The sequence below is a fragment of the Chiloscyllium plagiosum genome, unplaced genomic scaffold, assembly GCF_037043375.1.
Source record: "Chiloscyllium plagiosum isolate Xiang-an unplaced genomic scaffold, Cpla_swu_hap1 HiC_scaffold_20, whole genome shotgun sequence".
Classification (NCBI taxonomy): Eukaryota; Metazoa; Chordata; class Chondrichthyes; order Orectolobiformes; family Hemiscylliidae; genus Chiloscyllium; species Chiloscyllium plagiosum.
Window position 1 is genome coordinate 65,812,212 of NW_028270158.1, and position 24,663 is coordinate 65,836,874.

Here is a 24,663-nt window from a genome sequence, read left to right on the forward strand (position 1 = left end):
TCTTCTCAATCTTTCTCAAATGTTGGTTTCCTACAATTCAAGTAATATCCTTGCAAATATGTTTCAGTGCCTCAAGTATCTTTTTACACACAGTAATTCAAAAATGGTCTTACCAAGGTCCTACAGAAATGTAACATTTCTCTTTGCTTTTGCATCAGACCATGAAAACACAGGAAAGAAACAGGAATAGCCCATTTGGCCCCTCAAGCCTGTTCCGTCATTAAGTACGGTCATGGCTGTTGTAACAATCCTCCCGTCCACTTTCCTGCCTTTAGCCTGCACCCATCAATTTCCCTGCTGATCAAGAAACTATCTCAGCCTGAAATATATGCAGGTACTCTGCTGCCACAGCTCTGTGGCAACAACTTCCAAAGACTTAACTCAGAGAAGAAATTCCTCCTCATCTCAGTTTTAGAACCCTTTGTTCTAAGATTATATCTGCTGGTCCTAGACTCTCCCATGTGGGGAAAAATCCTTTTAGGATTCTTAAGCGGCTTGATGTGGCAAATGCTAAGTGTCTCAATGAGATCACCTCTCATTTTTCTAAACTCCAGTGAGTAGAGACCCAGCCTGTTTAGCCTTTGCTGATAAGACAATCCCTCCAAGCCAGAGATTATCCAAGTGAACCTTCTCTAAACTGCCTCCGATTAAACAATATCTTGCCATTTAATAGAACCAAAACTGCTCACAAAGTTGGTCTCACCACCATCTTTTCTTACACTCCTACCTCCTTGAAATAAAAGCCAGCATTCCATTAGCTTTCCTGATTCCCTGACACACCTGTGTACAAAACACAAAGCGAGCACAAGTATCCCCAAGTTCTTTAGTATTGCAGCTTTCTGCAGTTTTTCTTCATTTAAGTAATGCTGATCTTTTATGCTCCCTTCAAAAATGAACTTCAGATTTTCTCACAATAACTTTATTTGCTAACGTTTTGTCCATTTACTTAACAGATCAACGTCTCTCTTGAAGTGTTTGTATCCTTTTCGCAGATTGCCTCTCCACCTATTTTTGTATCATCTGCAATTTTGCTAAAGTATATTTGCTTCTTTCCTCCCGGTCATTAATATATATTGCAAATAGCTGCAACACTGATCCCTGTGGAACCCCACCGGTTTCACACGACCAACCCGAAAAATAACCCTTCATCCCCATTCAGTTTCCTGTGTCCCAGCCAATACTCTACCCACACCAAGACACCATGGTCTCTTATCTTACGATTAACCTTGTGTGAGATGGCTTGTCAAATGCCTTCTGGAAGTCCAAATATAACACTGATATACACGGACTCTCCTCTATCTACTCTGGTTGGGACTTTCTCAAAAGAAAATTAGTTGGACACAATTTCACTTTCATGAAACCATGTTGACTCTGCTTGACGATGATGTGGAGGTGCCAGTGATGGACTGGGGTGTACTAAATTAAAAATCACACAACACCAGGTTATAGTCCAACAGGTTTAATTGGAAGCACCAGCTTTTGGAGCGTTGCTCCTTCATCAGGTGATTGTGGAGAATAAGATTGTAAGACACAGAATTTATAACAAAAGTTTACAGTGTGATGTAACTGAAATTATGTATTGAAAAAGACCTGGATTGTTTGTTAAGTCTCTCATCTTTTAGAATGACCATGTTGGTATCTGTTCTTTCATATGTAAATGGTCCCTGCAGAACAATCAACAGTCAGGACTGTTCTCTACCAGTCAGACAACACTTCAGCGGTCTGAGACATTCGACCTCGGACCTTCGGGTGACCGTCTTCCAAGGCAGACTTTGGGACAGGCAACAACAAAAAGTGGCCAAGCAGAAGCTGATAACAAAGTTCGGTACCCATGGGGATGGTCTCAATGAACCTTGGGTTCATGTCACAGTACAGGTGACCCCATTGAACTATACATACACACAGACAGATTAGATTAGATTCCCTACAGTGTGGAAACAGACCCTTCGCCCCAACAAATCCACACCGACCCTCTGAAGAGCAACCCACCCAGACCCATTCCCCTACATTCACCCCTGACTAATCCACCTAACACTACGGGCAATTTAGCATGGCCAATTCACCTAATTTGCACATCTTTGGACTGTGGGAGGAAATTGGAGCACCCGGAGAAAACCCACACAGGCACAGGGAGAATGTGCAAACTCCGCAAACACAGTTGCTCAAGGCGGGAATTGAACCCAGGTCCCTGGTGCTATGAGGCAGCAGTGTTAACCACTGAGCCACCCTGCCACAGATGGATGCACACACATATAAACAGACAGACAAACACCCCTCTCTCATACAATCACACATACACTCCCATACACACACTCACAGACTTAAAGCCCTTTACACTCTCACTCATACTCACACCCTCTCACAGACACTCAACCACCACACACACACAAGCACACATCTAAGTTTGTGGGGTGAATTTGTACTTGCAGAATTAAGTTTTATTTTTGCTCAAAAATTGCATGATTCCATGTAAGATTCTGTAAATCCATTTTTTTAAGATTAAAAATGGATTTTTACAGGCAACCTCACAGGGAGTTAACACCTTCAATACCTTATCTGGGCCGACATGACACCAATTGTTAAAGTGCACTTGAGAATGTAACTTTTATAAAAACTGGCGTTGTATGATTTTTAACTCTACTTGATTAGATTGTGATTTTTCAAGTGGGCTGCTATTACTTCCTTAATTAATGATTCCCATATTTTTCCAACAATAAATGTTAGGCTGATGTTTTGTCTCCCTCCTTTTCGAAAAGGAGTGTCACATTGGCAGTTTTCCAATCTTCTGCTAATTCTCCAGAGTCCAAGGATTTTTGGAAAATTATAACCAATGCATCCACTATCTCTGTAGTTACATCCTAGGATGCAAGCCATTGAGGCCAGGAGAGCTATCTGCATTTAGCCCCATTACTTTGTCAATTACTACTTCTCTAGTGATGAAGATGGTACTAATTCCTCCCCTCTATTCTTTAGTAGAAATTGCATGTTTGAAGTACCTTCCACACTAAAGATTGATGCAAAATATCTGTAACTCCTCTACCATTTCCTTTTCCTCTATAATTATCTACCCAGATTCATTCACTTGGACTTTTCTTTCCTTTTTATTTTTCAAGAAGCTCATTGTCAGTTTTCATATTGTCCACAAATTTGCCCTTGTAGGTTTTTTTTCTATTATCTTCTACTCCTCCTCTGCTGGATTCCAAATCTATCCCAGTCTTTCGAACTATGACTTGTGCCTCCTTATATGCTTTTATTTCAACTTTATTCTCTCCTCAACCTTCTTGGTTCGCCATAGTTGGTTTATTTCTATGTTAGAATTCCTCTCTTTCCTCTCTTAGGGGTGGAACGGTGGCTCAGTGGTTAGCACTGCTGCCTCACAGCGCCAGGGACCCAGGTTCAACTCCAGTCTCAGGTGAATGTCTGTGTGTAGTTTACACATTCTGCCCATGAGCATGGGTTTCCTCCGGGTACTCCGGTTTCCTCCCACAATCCAAAGACTTTAGGTGACCTGGTAATGTTAAGTTGCCCGTAGTGTTCAGGGGTGTATAAGTTAGATGCACTAGTCAGGGATAAATGGAGAGTAATAGGGCAGGGGAATGGGTCTGGGTGGGTTACACTTCAGAGGATTGGACTTGTTGGGCCAAATGGCCTGTTTCCACACTGTAGGGATTCTATTCTAGAATCTTTCCTCTATTAGAAACATTCCTTCTTATTGGGATATATTTTGCTGAAAATCATGAATTACCTCCTTAAATATCTGCCACTGCTTGCTTGTTATATTTCCTGCTCACTTATCTTCCCCATCCACTTTAGCCAACTCTATCCTCATTTCATTGTAACTCCTTTTATTTATTTTAAACACAGTTATTGTTTCTGACCTAAGTTTTTCATTCTCAAACTGAATATTAAATTCTATCGTGTTATGATCGCCACTTCCTCGGGGACCTTTTACTCACAGGTCATTTATTAACTGCCACGAGATCTAGGATAACCTGTTCCTTGGCTGATTCCATGACATACTGCTCTACAAAACTATCACTAATTCACTCTTTGAATTAGCTATTGCAACACCCTTTCAAACTTGATTGACCCAAATAACATGTAGATTAAAGTCACCCATAATGATGCTCTGTTCTTTTTACATGTTCCGATTATTTGTTGATTTAAATCCTTTCCTACAGTGTGGCTACTGTTTGGGGGTCCTACAATGTCTTCTTTCCCTTGCAGTTATTTACCTCCATCAAAATGGACTCCACATCATTTAAACCTAGATCTCCCACAACTGTCCTTATTTCATCTCTCATTTACATAGCATCCCCACCATCTTTTCCTTCTGTTCTGTCTTTCTGAAAGGTCAGATATCCCTGAATGATAAGTTCCCAGTTTTGATCATCTTGTAAACACGTTTCTGTAATGGTTACAAGATCATATTAATTTATCTCAATTTGTGCCATCAGTTCATCTCCTTTATTCTGAATGCTTCGTGCATTGAGATACAAAAGCCTTATGTTTGTTCTTCTGTCAAATTTCCCTATACTTTTGCGTTCCTTGGTGGAATATGACATTCACACATTTTGTCCTTCCCTTTCATTCACTGGTAACAATCAGCCCCATCACTAATCTGCAATAATACCTTCTCATTTACCCATGATTTTTAAAAAACTTTTCATGCAACTGAATACAGCTTCTTCACTCCACATTCCAGTTATGCAACTCACCAACAATTACCAGAAAACATAGTCTGTTCTTTGTGCTGAGGTATCAAATGCCACTTTACATTTCACTTCACCACCAACTGTTTAAGTAACAAAAGTGAAGTCATTGATGATGAAAACACATGGCTGACGGCAGACTGCTGCTCACTCATCCCCATACTGACTCTCCAGCTATATTACTCACCTAAGAATTAGGATTCAAATGCATTATGCACACAACATACTGCCACAAGTTTCAAAGATCTGAAAAGATGTGGTGGTCTCACCAGTGATGTATGCACCCAAGACAGTGGTATCCACTAATTCTGTTGACTATAATCACTATTTGATTTTTGGGTTTCAGGGAGCAAAGTGGATTTCCAGTCATGTAAAAATAATTCTATTAATAAGCAAATGGATGGTTCAGCATGATTCAGCTGGAACCCATCCCATTCCTCTATTCCACCTTTGTACTGGCTTTTGGCAGTTTAAAAGAGGAACACCAAGTCTTCACCAAGGTTGAGAGGTGACTTAATAAAGACATAAAAGATAATCAGAGGGTTAGATAAGGTGGACAGGGAGAGCCTTTTTCCAAGTATGATGACGGCGAGCACGAGGGGGCATAGCTTTAAACTGAGGGGTGATAGATACAGGACAGATGTCGGAGGTAGTTTCTTTACTCAGAGAGTAGTAAGGGTATGGAATGCTTTGCCTGCAACGGTAGTAGATTCGCCAACTTTAAGGTACATTTAAGTCGTCATTGGACAAGCATATGGACGTACATGGAATAGTGTAGGTTAGATGGGCTTCAGATTGGTATGACAGGTCAGCGCAACATCGAGGGCCGAAGGACCTGTACTGCACTGTAATGTTCTATGTTCATTTCTTCTCTCCTTTGGATAGAAGACCACATTGTGAGCAGCGAATACAGTAGGCTGAAGCGTAGGTACATCGCTGCTTCAGCCGGAAGGTGCCTTTTCTTTCTTGCTGGCATACAATCCACCCCGTGATCTACCCAACTGTCATTTTCTCTCTCTTTCTGGGCTGCTCTCCACTGTCCAATCACTTCTTTTCCCTTCCACCCCTTGTCTTTAGGATATATAAAACCCTTTCCTTGCTACTATTAGTTCTGACAGGTCACTGGATACAAAACGTTAACTCTGCTTTCTCTCTTATAGATGCTGCCAGACCTGATGAGATTCTCCGACAGTTTCTGTTTTTTGTTCTCAAGTTCCTCATCTTTGTAACCATTCTGGTAAACCAATTCTGCACTCTCTTCAATGTGTTCACATTCTTTACACAGTACATTAGCAGAGGTCTAATGTGTTTTGCACAAGTTCAACATCACTTCTTTGATTTTGTACTCTGTACCCCTATTGATAAAACCAAGGAGGCACGAAAGAGGGTTTCAAAAACAGACCAATTGAGACATGATGAAACCAGGTGATGCTGAAATCAAAATTGGTGATTTAGGCATCGCCAAATGTGGTCAGTAGCTCATCTCAAGATCAAATATGAACAGCCAAATGAAAGCAAAGTACTGTAAATGTTGGTGCGGAGTATAAAAATGGAAAGCACTTGAAAATCTCAGTAGGTCTATCTGTAAAGACGAGTTAAGTTTTGGGTCCAATATATTTCTTGTTCAGGTTAGTTCCCAAGAAAGGTTATATCAGACTTGAAGCATGTCACTCCACAGATGCTGCTAGATCAGCTCTGTTTTTCCAGCACTATCTGCTTTTATTTGAGGTTGTGAATCTGTTGCGCTGGTGTATGATGAAATTGACCGCTTGAAAACAGTTTTGAGTAGATGCTGAAAGCAATAGTTTCATTTCACATATTAATCATGCTGTTCACATAACTATGCAAATTGATCTCATTAAACGTCAACTGAGTTGTGTTGCTGAATTCCTCAAATACACAACAAATCTCAGTTAATTGCACATTAATTTTGGAAGCTGTCAAAAGTCATCAGCCGCCGACAAAAACTGGACTTTTAAGCAGTAAGATAAGGTAGTTTCACACTAAAACAAAAAAGAAACTGTCTGAAACAAAAACAGAAATTGCTGGTGAAACTCAGCAAGTCTCGCAGCGTCTGTGGAGTAAAACCAGAATTAACATCAAGTTCCAGTGACCCTTCTTCAGCCAACGATGCGATTCATGCTTGTGAACCCCAGTAAAAGGATGAGGTTATACAGATTAGGAGACTTTCTTTCAATACAATCAGTCTACCGAAAAGGTTAAAGATAATACATTGATATTGGTCAAATAACTTTGATTATCAAGATAGAAGTGGCCAGTGCTCTACTCTTCTCTCCATATTAAATCCAGAAGGCCCACATTTGGTGATTGCAAGAGTTTTGCTATCACTAATCAAGTTAGAAGTTTATTCTAACTTTCTGTGTTTTAACAACTATCGGGCTTCCATTATAAATTTAATCTGTTAGAACGTTTGATTCAACTCAGTATTACTGCCACAGATTAATCCCAGGAATTAGAACAGGTGACAGACATGTGACCCATTTGCTTAATGCCATGTTTGTTTACTTCTTCTGTATTGACCATTAGACACAACTCTGTGAATTCACTCTCAAGTGCCTGGTATCATGGTTCAAGTTTCTCTTATTGTCGGCCATTCTGGGCAGATATATAAGAATCATAGCTATCTCTACACTGCCTTTAAGCCTTGTGGGTCTTCGCCACATCATCTCCAGAAATGGGATGCATTTCTTGAAACACAATAATTACTTCTAATAGCTCCCAAATGCTGCACATGCTGCTAAGTTGAGGCTGTGTAGCTTAGATCAGTTAGGATGTTTGGCACAGCTGCCTTTGGATAAATGAATACATGGCTATGAGGTCAAGAAAAAGCATTCATGGATTTACATGACAGCTGGACAGATGAAAATGCCTTAAATGGTTAAACTGATCAGTCTTTAAACCACAAGCGGCTGTTTCTATTTAACTTGTTGCATATCATGACTGGTGCGCATGAAGCAACCATAACATTCACACTCGGATTATGGTCACAAGAGCAGACTAAGGGTGGGATTCCATGTACTTTTTCTTCTTTGCACAGCAATTCAAACATTTGTAAATGTTAAGGAATGTTTAAGCAATAGAATATGCTCCCTTTCCTAAATCACAGCACTGGCATTATATGATGCAGTTCTTCAACACTGAAGTAAAAAGGAAAAGAAAACCTAGCATAAATGAAGGCGAAGCCAGATTAACAACATAATGAATATAATACTACTGCCCATTCATGAAAACAAAAGCCAAAAGAATTGTTATCTAGAATGCTGGATGCCAAACAAATTTTACTCCGTAACAAAGTTTCCCATCCAGGCCAGGAATCATAGAAGTTATGGTGGAGGCCATTCAGCCTGATTATCTCTTTTTGAAGGAATCCTCATCACTTAATCATAAATACTACCAGACAAATACCACAAACAAACATCGGTGGCTCAATGGTTAGCACTGCTGCCCCACAGCGCCAGGAACCCAGGTTCAGTTCTAGCCTCAGGCGACTGTCTCTGTGGAGTTTGCACATTCCCCCTCTAGCTGCATGGGTTTCTCCGGGTGCTCCGGTTTCCTCCCACAGTCCAAAGATGAAGGTGAATTGGCCATGTGAAATTGCCCATAGTGTCAGGGATGTATAGGCTAGGTGCATTAGTCAGGGGAAAATGTAGAGTAATAGGGTGGGGAAGTGGGTCTGGGTGGAATACTCTTTGGAGCGTTGGTGTGGACAATTAACAATCTTAAAGGAAGACTGTTGTTGTAAAAATTATTTGAAGGAAATGTACACGCAGTTACACTTACCAAGTCTATATTTAATTCTGAACTGGAATTAATTAAGTTTTCAAAAGTTTTTTGAGTTTCCTAATCAATGCAATTAATAGAAATTGATGTCATCCGTCTGCAACTATAAACATAACAAAATCAACAATTACCAGAAAACACTGTCTGATCTTTGTGCTGAAGTATCAAATGCCACTTTACATTTCACTTCACCACCAACTGTTTAAGTAACAAAAGTGAAGTCATTGATGATGAAAACACATGGCTGACGGCAGACTGCTGCTCACTCATCCCCATACTGACTCTCCAGCTATATTACTCACCTAAGAATTAGGATTCAAATGCATTATGCACACAACGTACTACCACAAGTTTCAAAGACCTGAAAAGATGTGGTTGTCTCACCATTGATGTGTGTCCCCAAAACAGTGGTGTCCATTATTTCTGCACCCTGTTGACCATAATCACTATTTGATTTTTGGGCTACTAGGATCAAAGCAGATTGTTCAGTTCATGTAAAGATAATTCTATTAATAAGCAAATGGATAAGTTGTTAAAATGAAATATTTGCAACTGTTACTACACATTAATAAAAACCGAACAGGTATTTATCAACCACAGTCTTGGTTCTCTCAATAGCTGCACAGAGCATCACAAAAAGTGAAGAAGAAAGTGAGCGAGAGAGCAAAAACCTTAAGAAAATCATGTTTTTTCCCTCCCTTACCACAATCCATACATTGAACATCACAGTCAGGAGATTCACCAAGTTTCACCCAGAAGATAAAGGTGCCAAATAGCACTAGGTGGTGAACCTGCTGACTATCCTTCATTACTCCATTCCTCACAAGAAAAGCACGGTGATCTGATGATAGAGACATCTGGGTCCATTAAGTTTACCCATCTTGAAGCAAGGTTAGGGCGCAAGATACTCAACTGCCAAGTATCCGGTTTGCAAATTCAAATCCAAGCATTCCAAAATACAGCCTATTCAGCCGCACTGCACAAGATTTTATTTCACTGACAACAAATGCAGACTAAGTATAAACAACATCATAAGCCTAAATTTTCAAACCAGCATTATCTTAGCACAGGCTTCAAACCATTTATCCTACATCAGATAAACAGTGATCTTAACATTTCAATCAGAAATCCTGCATTTATTGTTCCAAGAACTTTCTGTTCAACTGTAACTGCAGATCTTCAAGTGGCAGTGTTGGAAAAGCAGGAAATGAAATGGACTGTGGAATTCACTAGCTTGACAAAGGGCAGTAAATTGGGGAGGCAAGGAAAACATATCCATTCAAAGGGCATCAAGCTTCACTTCCAACTGTTTGCACATCTTCACCCTTGCATATCCAAAAAGAAATTAAAATATATTAAAGAAAAATTAAGCATGCAGCAGCTTGCACTTACATTGACAAGCTTGACACAGAGAAAAATTCCAACGGGCTTCACAAGACAAGTTTCATGAAGCATCTTTGAGGTGGAAGATATATAAAAAATTTCAGGACATAGGGCTAGACGGCAGAAGGCATTGCAGCCAACTTTGGAGAAAATTAGTTTTAGAATTTAAAAAACAACAAGAATTGGATTGATGCACCATGTTAAGGCATACCATTTCCGTGGTGTGATTTTTATAAATAGAATCCTTACATTCGGAGGCTTACTGAAGATTTTAACTAGTGTGGTGACGAAACCTACATCCAGAACCTCGACCAGAGCTACAAATCTTCTCAAAACTCGCTAGAATCCTTACAGCGTGGAAACAGGCACTATAAGTTCATACCAACCCTCCGAAGAATATCCCACCCAAACCAATTTCCCATTTGTCTACATTTACGCCTAACCTACATATCTCTGAACACTATGGGCAATTTAGCATGGCCAATTAACCAAACCTGCAGATCTTTGGATTGTGGGAGGGAACCGGAGAACCTGGCGGAAACCCACACAGACACGACAAGAATGTGCAAACTCCACACAGACAGTCGCCAGAGGCTGGAATCAAATCCGCGTCTCTAGCGTTGGGAGGCTGCAGTGCTAACCACTGAGCCACCATGCCATCCCTGGTTACTAGGTACTTTAAAATTCTTCTGTACACACAGTAAATACAATAACAGACCTGTTCCATAACAATTCCATGAAGAAAAAGACGTAAAGCATTAATCCAAGTGCATTATGTTGTGCAGTAATATATGAAAGATGATAACTCCAGGAACTCTCTTCACTTCCTAGAAACTGGACAAATTAGCTAAAGAGATGTAATGCTTACAGTAAACCAAGGAAAACACAAACAATCTTGAAATTTTTACCAAGGTGGACTGCAGTTAGTTCAAAGAAGAATTATGTATCTAAAATTCAAGTATCATCATTACTTATCCCAATTTGGCCTGGTCAAAGTGTGATGACAGAATAGCTTCACAATAAACCTTGTGAATTCTGTTAAAGGGTCAGGTTACTGCCTCTGTGTTCAATGTTCATCTTATCTCAAGGAGGTCACCAAAAGAATCTGACCAGTGTATTTTTAAACCTTCATGAACTGGTTCCTGGCTGCTCATCTTATCCATCTCACTTTTATCAAAACAACAGCAAAGAACCACAGATAGCAGCTAAGGAAGCATCTGTGGAGATAGAAATACACTAATGATGTAGGATGATGATCTGACAGTTGTGATAAAAAGGGCATCAACAAAAACTTTAATTTGGCTCCTCTCTCTAAAGATGATGCCTGACCTACTGAGTAATACCAGCTTTACTTTTCCTTAACCACGTCTGTAACTAACTAGATAAAAATCTGCATGATGATTTATGTGTCTGGTGTTACTGTCATCATCAGTCTCATGAAATTTTGACAGACATAGTGGAATTCCTATGTATTGAAGCTAAATATGTTTAGTTTTCATGCGAGATGTGAAATCCACTATACTTTGTCAGTATTTGGTTCATAGGGAATGAGGAGTTACCTTGCTTCTGCATGGACCTGAGAAATGCGATCTGGAAATAACCTGAATTGCAACTCAGTAACAGGGCAAACATCAGGGTGTTTATAAAAAATCTCATGTTTGAACTGGTTTCCTTTTCAAATATCAATTTCTTAGTGTCAAAGTTACTGTGTCATTCTACATTTGCGCAATTTAAGCTCCATTTTTCCTAATTAAGTCTTTTGAAGTCCTTCTTGAAAAGCATCATACATCGCTTCACATGAGGGCATGCTACAATCCATTTGCTTGTCATCTGAATGGACAGATATTTGTTTATAGAAACTTAGCTTCTGTGTTATAATATGCCTAATGATGCCACAAAGTTCAAATAAAAATGAACTTCATTCAAAGCGCAGAGGTGGCCTTTTAATTGCAGCAACATATCTTATTGCTCATTATCAGTTGGAGGGCAAGCCTTTTGAAAAAAAAACAAGGAATTGTTAATGAAGCCTGAAGGTAAACGTGTTCTAGAAAATATTTAGTGCTTGGATAGCCAATGTATTTGAGAATTAATAAATATGAGCGAGTTTTGAGAAGATTTGTAGCTCAGGTTGAGGTTCTGGATATAGGTTTGCTCGCTGAGCTAGAATGTTCATTTTCACACATTTCATCACCATACTAGGTAACATCTTCAGTGAGCCTCCGGATGTAGCACTGCTGATGGTTCCTGCTTTCTATTTATATGCTTGGGTTTCTTTGGGTCGGTGATGTAATTTCCTGTGGTGATATCATTTCCCAAGGTGATGTATTTCCTGTTCTTTTTCTCAGGAGGTGGTAAACGGTGTCTGTTGATAGAGTTCCAGTTGGAATGCCATACTTCTAGGATGGTTCTTAGCAGATACAATATTGCAGAGACTCGAACGAACAGCTCTACCAACCATCCAACCCAAACTTTGGGTCCGCTATGTGAATGACACCTTTGTCATCACTAAACGAAACAAATTAGAGGAAACCTTCAAGACCATCAATAATACCCTTACTGGTATAAACTTCATCAAAGAGGAGGAAAACAATAACAAACTGCCATTCTCAATGTCAAATTACATTAGAGCAAACAGCCAATGGGGAACTTCAAACCAGCGTCTACAGGAAAACAACACATACAGACCAAATATTGAACAACAGAAGCAATCATCCCAACATCCACAAACAAAGCTGCATCAGAACATTATTTCAACAAGCCACCACAGGCTGCAGAGCAGAGGAACTACACAGAGCAGAGGAAAATCACCCATACAGTGTATTAAAAAAAAACTGGTACCTAATGAACACAGTTTGCAGACTTCTCAGCGACAAACCCAAACAAGCAGACAAAATACATCCAGAAATCCTAGCCACTCTCCCCTACATCAAAGACATCTCGGAAATGACTGCCAGACTACTGAGACCCCTTGGCATCACAGTAGCCCACAAACCTACCAACACACTAAAACAGCAGCTCATGAATTTGAAATAGCCAGAGATTCCAGCCACACTAACATACATCAAACACATCTTGGAGATGTGTACCAGGCTACTCCGACCTCTTGGCATCATGTAGCCCACAAATCTATCAACACACAGAAACCGTTACTGATGAACCTCAAGGACCCTATACCAACAACTTGTAAAACTAATGTCATTTACAAAATACCATGCAAGAACTGTCACAAACACTACATTGGACAAACAGGCAGAAAAGAAGCCACCAGGAAACACTAACATCAACTAGCCACAAAACGACATGACCGTCTCTCACTAGTATCCTTACATACAGATAAGGAAGGATACCACTTCGACTGGGACAACACATCCATCCTAGGACAAGCCAAACAGAATTCCTAGAAGCATGGCATTCCAACCGGAACTCGATCAATAAACACATTGACTTGGACCCCGTTTACCAATCCCCTGAGAAAAAGAACAGGAAATGACACCACCACAAGAAATTACATCACCGACTCAAAGAAATCCAAGCATATAAATAGAAAGCAGGAAACATCGGCAGTGCTTCGTCCGGTGGCTCACTGAAGAGGTTACCTAGTATGGTGACGAAATGTCTGAAAATGAACCTTCCAGCTCAGCGAGCAAACCTATATCCAGAATTAATTAATATCTTTTCTGGCATGTATTAATTACTCCACATTGCAACATTTGCTGAAGAGGCAGGATGATGGTCTGTTCAAAGCTTCTGCAAATACTACTGATTAATTGTATATGAAGAGATTACAACAGTAATGCAGACTGACTAAGCTTCAAAGTAGCAGAAGCACAAAGCTTTATTTGGTGTTCCCCATAACATGGCTGCAATTCAAAATTGCTATGCAGGAAAACACACACAAATTGGAGTTGTTAAGGTAAAGTTGCCACAGTTTAGAGAGAGGAGAAAGTGAGGTCTGCAGATGCTGGAGATCAGAGCCGAAAATGTGTTGCTGGAAAAGTGCAGCAGGTCAGGCAGCATCCAGGGAACAGGAGAATCGACGTTTCGGGCATAAGCCCTTCTTCAGGAATGAGGAAAGTTTGTCCAGCAGGCTGGACAAACTTTCCTCATTCCTGAAGAAGGGCTTATGCCCGAAACGTCGATTCTCCTGTTCCCTGGATGCTGCCTGACCTGCTGCACTTTTCCAGCAACACATTTTCGGCACAGTTTAGAGAGAGACAATTGCAGGGGAGTTTAACTTGCGGAACAAGGCTGAGAAGACAGGACCAACACTGTCACCTCAGCTGATGCATGAACTGAACCTGCGCTGCTGGTATCATTCTGTATCGTACATCAGCCACCCAGCCAACTAAGTTATATCAAAATATATCAGAACAGAGGGGAGTTCGCTGTGTTAGCAGGACATATAAACTTCATCACAGATTAAAAACATTTTCAAACTCTGAAAAGGGTCTATAAGCAAGACACTAATCTCATGCTGGAGGAGCTTTCTTACCTGCACACAAGTGTTGCAATGATGACACACCATGCTGTACAGCAGCAGTCTGCATTTGGCTGATCTTCATTCTTCCTCCGACAACACAGCCAAAAGGAATAGAAGAGAAGGAAAAGGAGGTTGAGGGAAAGGCAGACCAGCGCAACTCCACCCAACAGCAAAAGTGACTGTAGGAAAAAGAGGAGGGAAAAAAAGTTAATAATGAGTTAAATGCATCAACTAGAACTACTTCTTGTAGCCCTTAAATTTAGAAATATTCGCAGTGAATTTAAGGCAATCACTTAACAGAGGGCTGAAGAAGTTTCTTGTTTATCTGTGTATCAGTGAGTACATGCAGTTGTGGCAAATATATTGGTTCAGTATATCACTGCTAAGTTCTGGGGATGCAGTGATGGAAAACAGGAGTACAGGAAAACCCAGCTTTAAAGCATTTGCAAAACCACATTATACCATACAGCAGGCGTGGAAATTATAACAGCAAAAATAGAAACTGTTTACAGTTTTACAGAGGATGAACCCAAGCTGGACAGAGTCAAATTTTAATTCACGCTGATAAGTTACCTTCATTTTTAGAAATGTGCTGGAATTAAGTAAATAAGACTAAGAGAAACAAGGTCTCGAAATTGCTGGCATTTGAGCAAATTTGAATTTCAATTATTACTGTAGGCCAAAGTCAATCAACAATTCCAGATTTCATATACAGCATTTTTGCCTTTTGTTCCTAAAAAGAGAAGTACTTAAATGGTGGCTTTTGAAAAAAGCATACTTAATGTTTGCAACATTGTAAAGAAGGTATACATTTAACTATGTGCACTTTCATACTGTTACACTGTAAGGCCCACACTGTACAACAAGAAGGAGCATGCAACAATTCAGCATTACTGTGAAGCAGACTGGAAGAGCAGACCTTTGTGACAAGGACAGTGATAGTGGGGGATTAAAAACTAACAGCAGACAACCCCTTCAACCTGCTTTTACTTGTACAGCTGAAGTGTGATGCTCCAAGGAAACTGGCAAATTGATGTTCTGCATCTTTAGATTGACCATGTGGTTTAAATCAGGGAATTTTAATGCAGTCAACTACAGTTAAAAAATTCACTTTTAAAACCATCTTTTTAACATTTAAGTATCTCCCTCTGCCCCCAAGATCAAATTTGTTCCACAGTCACAGACAGCAAGATGTGACTGATCGTAACAGAATCAATAAGATATCTCAGGAATTCCCAATCCTCTAGCTTATGGTGGAATTTCAAAGTCAGTCTGAGGGATAGCAACGTGAGTCTCAAACCAGTGTCACCAATTTAAATAAGTGCAATCACGAAGGTATGAAGAAAGTATCGTCTAAATCAGGCTGGGAAAATAGACGAAGGGGAAAGTCAATAGACAAGCATTGGCAGTCATTTAAATAGGTCATTCAGATAGGCGGCATGGTGGCTCAGTGGCAGGGGGGCACAGTGGCAGAGGGTCACAGCGGCAGGGGGTCACAGCATGATGGCTCAGTGGTTAGCACTGCTGCCTCACAGTGCCAGGAACCTGGGTTCGATTCCAGCATCGGGCGACATTCTCCAGTGTCTACGTGGGTTTCCTCCAGGTCGTTGAAGCAGAATAATAGTAGCATTCAAGAAGCACCTGGATGAATACTTAAGTAGGAAGGGAATAGAGGGATACGGATTACGTAAGTAAAGACAATTTTAGTATGGAAGGGCAAAATGTGTCGGCGCAGGCTTGGAGGGCCGAATGGCCTGTTCCTGTTCTAGGATGCAACTAAGGAATCGATAACAGGGGATAAGGAAATGTTAGATAATTAAAACCACTACTTTGCAATGGTCTTTACAGTGAAGGCCATAATAATTAAACTAAAGATATCAGATAAGCAAGGTATCATTGAGTGGAAAAGTCTAGAAACAGTCTCGATCACGAGGAACGAAGTGTTTGACAAGCTACTGGGACTGAATGCAGACAAGTCGGTAGGACCTAATGGCATGCAAGAGTCTTAATGCAAGTGACTGTAGAGTTAATGGAAGTACTTGTCAAAATATTCCAGAGGACAGATGGAAGATCACCAACATGACACTCCTATTCAAAAAATGAGACTGACAGAAACTATTAGCCAGACAGCCAAAACATTTGTCATTGAGAAAATGCTGGATTTCATTATTGAGCAAGAATTATCAGGACATTTAGAAAAGTTAACAATCAAAGAGTCAACATGGTTTTCTGGAAGTCATGTTGGCTAAATTTGCTAGAGTTTTTTGAGAATATAACAAGCAGAGTTGATAAAGCAAAACAGGCTTGGATTGCAAACAGATTCAATTCTTCAGTCCCTTAGTAGGCTGATTTGTACGCAAGTCAGAACACAATGCAGCCATCCATAGGTAGAGGAAATGTTCATGTCGGATGTTTAAGATTACACCCCTGTGACTGGGTTCATAAGTATGAACATTTGTAAGTTGGGCCTCCTGGAATTTGGATTGTCTGAAGACTTTCAATATGGTTCCTCATTAAAGTTTATTGAACAGGATAGGTGCTCATGGTATTGGAGGTAATGTATTTGCATGGATTGAGGATTGGTTAATACACAGAAGGCAGGGTTGGAATTAATGGGTCGTTTTCACGTTTGACCTAACAAGTTCAGTCCCACAACGATTAGTCCTAACCTCTTAATTATTCACTCCCTATATTAATGATTAAGAATGAAGCAGCATGTAATGCAAATTTGCTGACAATGCAGAAAAAAAGTGAAGGCATGTTGTAATGAGGACATAAGAGTTGAAATAATCTGCAAAAACTCAGTTTATTGTATGAAAAATGCAAGGTCATGCATTTTGGTAATAAAAGTCCAAATCCAGATTACTACTTGAATCGAGAGAGACTTAATAAAAGTACAACGCAGCAGCTCAGCACTGTTCTTTTGCATGAAAAACACATGTTAGCATATAGGTGCAGCAAATACTTAAGACATCATATGGAATTATGGCCTTTATTACTAGGGTTTCGGAATTTAAAAACTTGAAAGTGGTGTTACAAATATGCAGGTGTTGGTGAGGTCCCACCTCGAGTACTGATTGTCATATGTAAGAAAGGATATTCTGGCATTGGACACAGTTCAAAAGAGATTCACTCGGCTGAATCCTGGGACAAAGGATTGAATTATCAAGAGTGGCTGAACAAGTTAGACTTTGCTCATTAGTACTAGAAGAATGAGGGGTGATTTTATTGAATCATTCAAGATTCTGAGACAGCTTCACAGAGCAGATGTTGAGAAGACATTGGGGAATCTCAACAGTAACAGAATAACAGACCACTTATTTAAAACTAACATACTAAAGGATTTCTTCTCAGAATGTCTGAAATTCTCTACTCAGGAAAGCTTTGGGGTCTAACTCATGAAGTATTTCAAAAGGAGGTAGAAAGAGTTTTAAAACGGAGGATTGAAGGTGAGGAGGAGCTGGCATGAAAGATGAGTTGAATCTTATCGGCAGATCAGCCATGATTTTACAGAATGGCATGGCTACCTGAAATAAAACAGAGAACATAGAACAGTACGCCCTTCAGCCTTCGATGTTGTGCCAACCTTTTATTGTATTCTATTATCAAACTAACCTACATATCCACACTTTTCCATCATTCATGCGCCTATCCAAGAGTCATTTAAATGTCCTTAATGTCTCTAACACCATGACCACTGCTGGCAGTGCATTCCACGCACCCACCATTCTCTGTGCCAAGAACCTACCTCTGATATCCCCTCTAAACCTTCCTCTAATAACCTAAAAATTATGCTCCCTCCTAATAGCCACTTCTGCTCTGGGAAAAGGTCACTGGCTTTCCACTCTATTTAGGCCTCTCATCATCTTGTACACCTCGATCAAGTCACCTTTTACACTTCTTCACTCCACAACCTAAGACATGCTCCCACAACCTAAGACATGCTCTCCAGTGCAGACAGCATCCTGGTAAATCTCCTCTGCACACTCTCTAAAGCTTCCACATCCTTCCTATAATGAGGTAACCAGAACTGAACACAATATTCCAAGTGTGGTCTAACCAGGACTCTTATAGAACTGCAGCATAACCTCACAGCTCTTAAGCTCAATCCCCCTGCTAATGGAAGTCAACATACCATATGTCTTCTTGATAACCCTATCAATTTGGGTGGCAACTTCGAGAGATCTATGGACATGGACCCCAAGATCAGTTGGTTCCTCCACACTGCCAAGAATCCTGCCTTCAACCCTGTATACTGCATTCAAATCCGACCTTCCAAAGTGAATGATTTCACACATTTCCAGGTTGAACTCATCTGCCACTTAACAGCAGAGCTCTGCATCCTATCAATATCCCGTTGCAACCTACAACAGCCCTCCAACTATCTACAACTCCACCAAACTTCATGTTATCGGCAAACGTAGTGACCCACCCTGCCACTTCCTCATCCAAATCATTCATCAAAATCATAAAGCATAGAGGTTGCAGAACAGATCCCTGCGGAACACTGCTGGTCACCGAGCTCCAGGCTGAATACTTTCCATCCACTACCACCTTTTGTCTTCTATGGGCCAGCCAATTCTGTATCCAGACAGCCAGATTTCCCTGTATCCCATGCCTCCTTACTTTCTGAATGAGCCTACCGGGCGGCACGGTGGCACAGTGGTTAGCACTGCTGCCTCACAGCGCCAGAGACCCGGGTTCAATTCCCGCCTCAGGCGACTCTCTGTGTGGAGTTTACACATTCTCCCCGTGTCTGCGTGGGTTTTCTCCCACAATCCAAAAATATGCAGGTTAAGTGAATTGGCCATGCTAAATTGCCCATAGTGTTAGGTGAAGGGGTAAATGTAGGAAAATGGGTCTGGGTGGGTTACGCTTCAGCGGATCGGTGTGGACTTGTTGGGCCGAAGGGCCTGTTTCAACACTAAGTAATCTAATATACCATAGGGAACCTTAAACACCTTGCTAAAAATCTATATACACCACATCCACTGCTCTACATTCAGCTATATGTTTTGTCACATCCTCAAAGAATTCAATAAGGCTTGTGAGGCATGATCTGCCCCTCACAAAGCCAGACTGACTATCAAGCTCTGCTTTTCCAAGTAATCATAAATCCTGTCTCTCCTCTACAATAATTTGCCCACCACCAACGTAAGGCTGACTGGTCTGTAATTCCCAGATTTTTCCCTATTCCCTTGTTCAAGAAAGGGAATAACATTTGCCACCCTCCAATCATCTGGCGCTACACCAGTGGACAGTGAGGACACAAAAACCATCGCCAAAGGTGCAGCAATCTCCTCCTTCGCTTCTCGTAGAAACCTTGGACATATCCTGTCTGGCCCAGGGACTTACCTATCCTCCTGTTTTTCAGCATTTCCAGCACATCCTTCTACTTAACATGAAGCTGTTCAAGCGTATCAAGCCTGTTTCATGCTGTCCTCACAAACTACAAGATTACTCTCACGAGAACGCCTCGGGGTTTTCCTTAATCCTACTCACAAAACCTTTTTCATGCCCCCTTCTAGCTCTCCTAAGTCCATTCATCCATTCCTTCCTGGCTACCTTTGAACCCTCTAGGGCCCTGTCTGATCCTTGCCTCCTCAACCTTAATTAAGCTTCCTTCTTCCTCTTGACTGGATATTGCATATCTCTTGTTATCCAAGGTTCCTTCACTCTACCATCCCTTTCTTGTCTCAGTAGGGCAAACCTATCCAGCAATTGCAGAAAATATTCCCAAAACAACCTCCACATTTCTGTTGTGCATTTCCCTCAGAATATCTGTTCCCAATTTATGCTCCACAGTTTTTGCCTTTTGATATTGTGATTCCCCTTTCCCCAATTAAATACTTTCCCATACTGTCTCCTCCAATCCCTCTCCACGACTACAGTAAACGTCAGGAAATTGTGATCACGATTTCCGAAGTGCTCTCCCACTGACAGATCTGATACCTGACCTGGTTCGTTGACAAGCACCAAATCCAATATGGCCGACTATAAGGAATCCTGCCTGCACATACCTGACAAAGTCTACTCCATTCAAACTAAGGAGGTTCCAATCAATATTAGGGAAGTTGAAGTCACCCATGACAGCAACCCTGTTACATCTGCATCTTTCCAAAATCTGCCTCCCAATCTGCTCCTCTGTGTCTCTGTTGCTATTGGGGGACTTATAGAAAACTCCCAATAAAGTGACTGCTCCTTTCCGGTTTCTGATTTCCATCCATAATGACTTAGTAGACAAGCCCTCCTAGACGACCTCCCTTTCTGCAGCTGTGATACTGCCCCTGATTAGCAATACCATTACTCTTTACCTCCCTCCTATTCCTCTTGAAACATCTAAACCCTGGAACATCCAACAACCATTCCTGCCCTATGATAGCCAAGCCTATGTAATGGCCACAACATCATAGTTTCAAGTACTGATCCATGCTCGAAGTTCATCACCCTTCTCCTGACCTTTCTTGCATTAGAATAGACACACTTCAACCCATCACACTGACTGCAACTTTGCCCTTATCAACAGTCTCTCCTCCCTCACAGACTCTCTGCACATTTTATTTGCCTGTTCACAACTACCCTACCCTCGGATCTGTATATCTGGTTCCCATCCCCCACCAAATTAGTTTATACCCTACTGAAGAGCTCTAGCAAACGTCCCGCCCAGAATATTGGTTCCACTCCTTTTCATGTGCAACCCGGCTCCTTGTACAGGTCCCATCTTCCCTAGAAGATATCCCAATGATCCACATATCTAAAGCCCTCACTCCTACACCAGCTCTGCAGACATGTGTTCAGCTGCACTCGCTCTCTGTTCCCAGCCTCACTAGCACATGGCACCAGTAGCAATCCTGAGATTACTACTGTTTCTCCTGCCTTTTAGCTTCCAACCTAACTCCTTACATTCACTTTTCAGGGCTTCATCCCTTTTCCTAGCTACGTCATTGGTATCGATGTGTACCACGACTTCTGGCTACTCACCCTCCCTCTTAAGAAACCTGTAGACTCAATCCGAGACATCCCTGATCCTGGCACCCAGGACACAACATAGTATTCGGGAGTCTCGGTCACGACCACAGAATCTCTTGTCTGTTCCTCTCACCATTGAATCTCCTATCACTATCGCTTTGCTACTCTGCCCCCTTCCCTTCTCAGCTACAGAGCCAGGCCTAATGTCAGAAACCCGACCATTGTGGCTTTCCCCTGGTAGGATCCCCCCACCCCCCACAACAGCATCCAAAGCAGTATACTTATTAGTGAGGGAACAACCACAGAGATACCTGCACTCACTGGCTATTCCCTTTCCCTCTCCTGACGGTCACCCAGATACCTCTATTCTGTACTTAGGTTTGACTACCTCCCTATAACCCCCCTCTATCACCCCCTCAGTCTTCCGAATGATCCGAACTTCATTCAGCTCCAGTTCCTTAACGCAGCCTGTGAGGAGCTGGAGTTGGGGGCACTTCTCAGAGGTGAAGTCAGCAGGGAGACCAGGGGTAACCCTTACACCCCACATCCTGCAAAAGGAACATGCAACTGCCCTAGATTCCATCCCCTCTGCTCTAAATTGCCAAAAGAGATATATTAAAAAAACCTTACCTTAGGGCCTGAGTGTCCTATTCCTGCTCCTGTTCTAATGTAAATGCACATGAGGAACCATAAAATATGCAGAACGGGTAAATAGGGCCCTCATTTCAAGTAAAGTGTCACACAATGAAAGAAGTTTCACAGTTACTTGTAAACACAACTGTTGGGATTTTTGCAGCACAGTGATGGATACGACTGGAAAGAGAAGGAAAAAAGATGAATAAAGATATTGATGTTCTGATCTAAAACAAAAAGGAGGTATATGTTAGGTATAGACAGCCTCTTGCTGAGATATTGTTTCATTGATAGTCACAGGTGAGGTGCCGGAAGACTGGAGGTTGGCTAACGTGGTGTCACTGTTCAAGAAAGGTGGTAAGGACAAGCCAGGGAACTATAAACCAGTGAGCCTGACGTAGGTGGTGGGCAAGAAGTTGGAGGGAATCATGAGGGACATGATTCAATTATATGTAATCGAAAAGGCAAGGACTGATTAGGGATAGTTCAACATGGCTTTGTGTATAGGAAATCATATCTCATAAACTTGACTGAGTTTTTTGAAGAAGTTACAAGAAGATTGATGAGGGCAGAGCGATAGATGTGATCTATATGGACTTCAGTAATGCGTTCGACAAAGTTCCCCATGGGAGACTGGTTAGCAAGGTTAGATCTCACTGAATACAGGGAGAACTAAGCATTTGGATACAGAACTGGCTCAAAGGTAGAAGACAGAGGGTGGTGATGGAGGGTTGCTTTTCAGACTGGAGTGCCACAAGGATCAGTGGAGTGCCACAAGGATCAGTGCTGGGTCCACTACTTTTCATCATTTATATAAATGATTTGGATGTGCGCATAAAAGGCATAGTTAGTAGGTTTGCAGATGACAACAAAATTGGAGGTGTAGTGGACAGAGAAGAAGCTTACCTCAGATTACAACAGGATCTTGATCAGATGGGCCAGTGGGCTGAGAAGTGGCAGATGGAGTTTAATTCAGATAAATGTGAGATGCTGCATTTTGGGAAAGCAAACCTTAGCAGGACTTATACACTCAATGGTAAGGTCCTAGGGAGTGTTGCTGAACAAAGAGACCTTGGAGTGCAGGTTCATAGCTTCTTGAAAATAGAGTCGCAGGTAGATAGGATAGTGAAGGCAGCGTTTGGTATGCTTTCCTTTGTTAGTCAAGAGTATTAAGTACAGGAGTTGGGAGGTCATTTTGCAGCTGTATAGGACATTGGTTAGGCCATTGTTGGAATATTGCGTGCAATTCTGGTCTCCTACCTGTCAGAAAGGTGTTGTGAAACTTGAAAGGGTCCAGAAAAGATTTAGAAGGATGTTGCCAGGGTTGGAGGATTTGAGCTATAGGGAGAGGCTGAACAGGCTGGGGCTGTTTTCCCTGGAGCGTCGGAGGCTGAGGGGTGACCTTATAGGTTTACAAAATTATGAGAGGCATGGATAGGATAAATAGACAAAATATTTTCCCTGGGGTGGGGGTCTAGAACTAGAGGGCATAAGTTTAGGGTGAAAGGGGAAAGACATAAAAGAGACCTAAGGGGCAACTTTTTCACGCAGAGGGTTATACGTGTATGAAATGGGCTGCCAGAGGAAGTGGTGGAGGCTGGCACAATTGCAACTTTTAAAAGGATTTAGAAGTATATGGGCCAAGTGCTGTCAGGTGGGACTAGATTGGGTTGGGATATCTGGTCGCCATGGACGGGTTGGACTGAAGGGTCTGTTTCCGTGTTCTACATCTCTGTGACTCTATGACAACTGGGATCAAGTGAATCTCTTGACAAGTATAAGGGGTTCACAGACATTCTTCAGAGTTAAATCAGGAGGGTTAAAAGGGAATACAAGATAGCCTGGACAGATAAAATTAAGGATAATCCAAAAAGATTCCACAAATACGTTAAGAGCAAAAATGCAACTAAAGAAAGAATAGGGCCCCTTAAAGATCAACGAGGTCATCAATGTGTGGAAGCACAGGAAATGAGAGAGATATAAAACAAATATTTTGCATCAGATTTTACTGTGGAGAAAAACATGAAGGCTAAAAAACTCCAGGAAAATATTTTGAGGCATAGATAGCCAGAGAATATTTCCCAGGGCAGAAATGGCTAACACGAGGGGTCATAGTTTTAAGCTGGTTGGAGGAAAGTATAGAGGGGATGTCAGAGGCGGGTTCTTTACACAGAGAGTTGAGAGAGCATGGAATGCGTTGCCAGCAGCAGTTGTGAAAGCAAGGTCATTGTGGACATTTAAGAAACTACTGGACATGCATATGGTCACAGAAATTTGAGGGTGCATACATGAGGAACAATGGTCGGCACAACATCGTGGGCTGAAGGGCCTGTTCTGTGCTGTACTGTTCTAAAAAAATTAAATAAATACTGATGTCTTGAAAACAGTCAGCAATACAGAAGAGGTGGTGCTGGAGGTCTTTTTTAAAAAAAAATAACGGTGGATAAATGTCTGGAACCTAATCAAGTATATCCTAGGATGTTGTGGGGAGTTAGGGAAGAAATTGCGGGCCCTTAGCAGATGTATTTAATTCATCTTAAGCCATGGCTGAGATGCCGGAGCACTGGAGGGTGGCTAATGTTGTGCGTTTAATAAAGAAAGGCTGTAAGGAGAAGCCTGGGAACTATAGACCGTGGAGTCTGAGATCAGTGGTTGTTAAATTGTGGAAGGAATTCTTAGAGATAA

The 24,663-nt window shown here is 41.4% G+C and overlaps 1 protein-coding gene across 3 annotated transcripts in view; it reads right to left on the reverse strand.

Annotated features, from left to right (window-relative positions):
* The window catches only part of LOC122560473 (protein tweety homolog 3-like), a 307,798-nt gene that overhangs the window by 176,467 nt on the left and 106,668 nt on the right, over positions 1-24,663 (reverse strand). For all 3 annotated transcript variants that reach the window (XM_043711109.2, XM_043711111.2, XM_043711110.2), the window contains exon 2: positions 14,389-14,555. In XM_043711109.2, coding sequence (XP_043567044.2) covers positions 14,389-14,555 — 167 coding nt within the window. The remainder of the gene's footprint in view (positions 1-14,388; positions 14,556-24,663) is intronic.